This window comes from Ostrinia furnacalis, unplaced genomic scaffold (assembly GCF_004193835.3).
Source record: "Ostrinia furnacalis isolate ACB-3 unplaced genomic scaffold, ASM419383v2 OfSCF0890, whole genome shotgun sequence".
In the NCBI taxonomy this organism is placed as follows: Eukaryota; Metazoa; Arthropoda; class Insecta; order Lepidoptera; family Crambidae; genus Ostrinia; species Ostrinia furnacalis.
The window spans coordinates 251,773-255,383 of NW_021131129.1; the positions used below are offsets into that span (position 1 = coordinate 251,773).

A 3,611-nucleotide genomic window follows, 5' to 3' on the forward strand; every position below is an offset into this window, starting at 1 on the left:
AAAGAAGGCTTTTAAACCATCTTTCGATATGAAAATTGTCCCATTTGGCATTTTACCTAGAGGGGCTGATTCGTGTTATTTAATGATTTAATCCAAAAGTATACGTCCAGTGGAATTACTAATTAGGATTTATGTAAACCCGCCCTTTGCCCTAGTTTAACTTATTACTTTTCTATTTTGGCCGCTTGTGGCGCCACTGTATTTTTGAATCCATAGAGAAATACTTCTCGATTCTCCATGGTCCATGGTCTCTATCGGTCTTCTGTCATTCTGTCACTGTCATTAACACAGATTATTCTCCATTTCAGACATTTTTATCTGCAACACAAACAAAATCTAATTAAATCACTGAACAATCACTACGTTGGAAAAAGAAGATGCAGATGAAGAATGTCCTTTTTCCTTAATTCCATTCTTCCTTAGGCTTTATCCATCATCCGCCATAAAAATACAAGCACCTCTATCTTGAAAACATTGTTACGATACGATTTATTAGTGTTTAGTATTGTTTGATTAAGTTTTGAGCGGACTTTTTCAACAGTTATGGATATAAATAATCCTCAAAGTCAAAGTTACTGGTTTGTGGTACGAGAAGACCAAAGTAATGTTTATAATTTCACGATACAAAATCCGCCTCGTAAGTATTTTGCTATTCCTTTTTAATAAAGACCTATAGCTGAATATTAAATAGTAGTAGTATTACGTAAATATGTAGGACATAATATAATATTTGGACGTCCCATGGCTGAAATGATGATGATGAATCTAATATTTAATTTTCAGTTGCTAATCAAGAGGCAAGATATATTGTTGATGCTGTAGACCATCGACAGTATATTCAAATAAATGAAGCCCCAGTCGTCATACCTGAGGAGACCATACAAAACTGTGACAAGGAAGTTCCTAAACAAGAAGAAGAAAACTTCTGGGATCGGAACAAAATTAAGATGTTACTCACACTTTGCCTTGAAAATAGGTTTAAGAATGCTACCAAAGACAGAAGCTTGTGGAATGAAATTGCCTGTTTAGTTGGAGCCACACCAGATGAATGTAGTAAAAAGTATAAAAACCTTCGAAGGACCTACATAAGACTATTGAAAAAGAAAAGAATGGGTAAGGATATCAAATGGGTTCATTTCAATATCTGTGAAGAAGTATTCAAAGAATGCAAATCATTGCCATCTTCTATCTTAGAGCCGTGGGAAGATGGTAAAGTTAGGAGGCTGTTAAGTCTCTACATAGAGAATCTCAACAGATTTCGGAGCTCAGATTGTCTTCAAAAAGAAATTTGGAAGGATATAGCCACAGCATTGAACACAACAGAGTATAATTGCTACCATAAGTTTAAGAATCTAAAGAGAAATTATTTCAACTGCCTGGGACGAAGTCAAGAGAGTGGGAAACTAATGAAATGGCAATACAGTCAGTATTTTGAAAGAATTTTCTACAACTACAACCCTACTGTGGGACCCTGGGACAGAGCCAAGACAAGCCAGCTGATCCAGGCTTACAGCCAAGCGGCACACAAATTCAGAAACCCTAGATACCAAAAGAAAGAACTTTGGAAAGAAATCTCAACAGTTGTAGGTGTGAGTCCTTTTCAATGTGATAAAAAGTTTAGAAATTTAAAACAGACTTTTATCAGATTAAAAATGAAAGCCAATTCAGGAAAGTCCACAAAATGGAGATATTATAAGGATTTTGAAACAATCTTTAACAAGTCATCATACCCATCTAACAATGATAATGTAGTAGAAAAAGTAGTTTACAAGTATCAAGATGATGATTATGTTGACCAGCTGCTAAAATACTATTTAGAGAATAAGGATAAGTTCAATGATCCACTTGTGAAGAAGAGGAATGTATGGAAGATTATTGCCTCTAGGTTGGGACTCGCTATAGAAGAATGTGATAGAAAGTTTCGTAACTTGAAGCAAACATATATGAGGTTAAGAGAGAAAAAGTTGGCCACTGGAAAGTGCAATAACTGGCCTTATTATCACTTGTTTGAAATGATTTATGACGAACCTAAGTCTTTAGGAACAGGGTACAGTCACAGTGAAGAAATGGAGCAAAAGTTTGCTTCAGAAATTAAAAGGGAGTTGAGAAATATGCAAGAAAAAAGGGATAGAGAGAAATTTGAAACACTTGTAAAAGCAATAGAAGAGTCCAACAGTATTCAGAGAGAAAGAAATAGAATTCTTCAAGCTTTATTAGACAGAAAATAAGATGTTGACCATAATGAGTCACTGCTTCCAGAAATCACCTCAGGTAAATTGGGAAACATTACAAAAAACAAAAGTAGTGGTTAATAATATAGAATACCAATACTTGTTACGATTTTTACTATACATTTTCCTAAAACGATTCGATACGAGTGACTGACGACCGATTCTGTATCGATACTTGACGACCGAGATACTCGACGACGCACAGTGGTCTGAAAATGAAGCTCCCATACCATAGAAACTTAATGTCAGAAATTAATCAATAAAAATATGTATTGTGTTTAGTATACCTCCCTTTGTTTTACNCTTTCCATTTAGTGGAGAAATGCCCATATATCAAAGTTGATATATATCGGATATATATCATAAATATCCGATATTTTGATATTTATAATAAATATCGGATATTTTCGAACCCTGGGGATCTTAGAACTAAGAATATGCAACATAAATGCGTCATAATATTATTATGTTTGTATTCTGGGGTTAGGATGAAGTTTAGTCCCAAGTCCCAATCAGTCCTCCCTAACCGTCATCTCTACATTGATGTTATTATCTCAGACGACAAGCAGTTCATCTCGCCGGCGTGTTATTACATTACGTCGCCACACTTTGTTATTGTTCCACACGATTAGATGCGCAGATAAGGAGTGTGTACAGATTTAGTCACAGTTAGCGTAGTATTTGTAGGTTATGCTTTACGTGAATGATGCTCCTCGAAATCTTATTTGAACGATGTTTTTGGTCTTATTTGATATTTCTTATTTGAAGTTTTGAACTAATGTTAAATGTTTCTCGTCTTATTTTATTTCATCATTTTTTTAGCAATTTATCAGCATGAGTTCACTTACAGTTTTTAGTACAGCTTAATGTTAGAGCTAGGTATATTTAATTAATTTTTCGTGTTTACCTTCGCTGCGCTGCTGTAGTGATCCTAATGCTGGTGATAGCCCTTTTAATATAAGTTTAAAGCATATTTCAGGCCAGCTCTGAGAGCTGAGCTCTCCTTTTATTGCGTCGCCAAGACTATTCATCCTTAATTTAAATGACTGTATAACGGCAAGCCTCTACAGGATATGAGATATCCTTCAACTAAATCAACTGCAGTTGCCCAAAACCGCAGTCACCAGCGGCGGTTGCCCGCAGTCTTCCGCCGAATTCCGCAGCAATAAAAAAGTCGTTTCATCTCGACTATTTGACTTTACTGCCATCTGTCGAATTAACGGGTCCTTGACACACTCCATTTATGCCGTCCCACGCGGCAGCACAGGATTACGTCATCAGCGTCATCACTAAATAAAAACATTAATTTGCACCGAGGTTGAATAACAAAGTTATCATTTTATTCTAGGCAACCCTAGAAGTCAACTCTTCAGGTGGCAA

General features: G+C 35.8%; 1 protein-coding gene across 1 annotated transcript; it reads left to right on the forward strand.

The window, feature by feature from the left end:
* Window positions 1–277: 277 nt before the first annotated feature.
* Window positions 278–2,310, forward strand: LOC114350409 (uncharacterized). Its single transcript, XM_028301201.1, has 2 exons — window positions 278–637; window positions 784–2,310. The coding sequence occupies exons 1-2, from the start codon at window positions 544–546 to the stop codon at window positions 2,226–2,228; spliced, it is 1,539 nt and encodes a 512-aa protein (XP_028157002.1). The 5' UTR covers window positions 278–543; the 3' UTR covers window positions 2,229–2,310.
* The last annotated feature ends 1,301 nt before the right edge of the window (window positions 2,311–3,611 follow it).

What these genes read in the sequence shown, in the direction of transcription:
- LOC114350409 (XM_028301201.1), top strand. Translation starts at nt 544, where the DNA reads ATGGATATAAATAATCCTCAAAGTCAAAGTTACTGGTTTGTGGTACGA. An exon ending in CACGATACAAAATCCGCCTC is followed by an intron (nt 638 to 783) that starts GTAAGTATTTTG and finishes TTTAATTTTCAG; the next exon opens with TTGCTAATCAAGAGGCAAGA.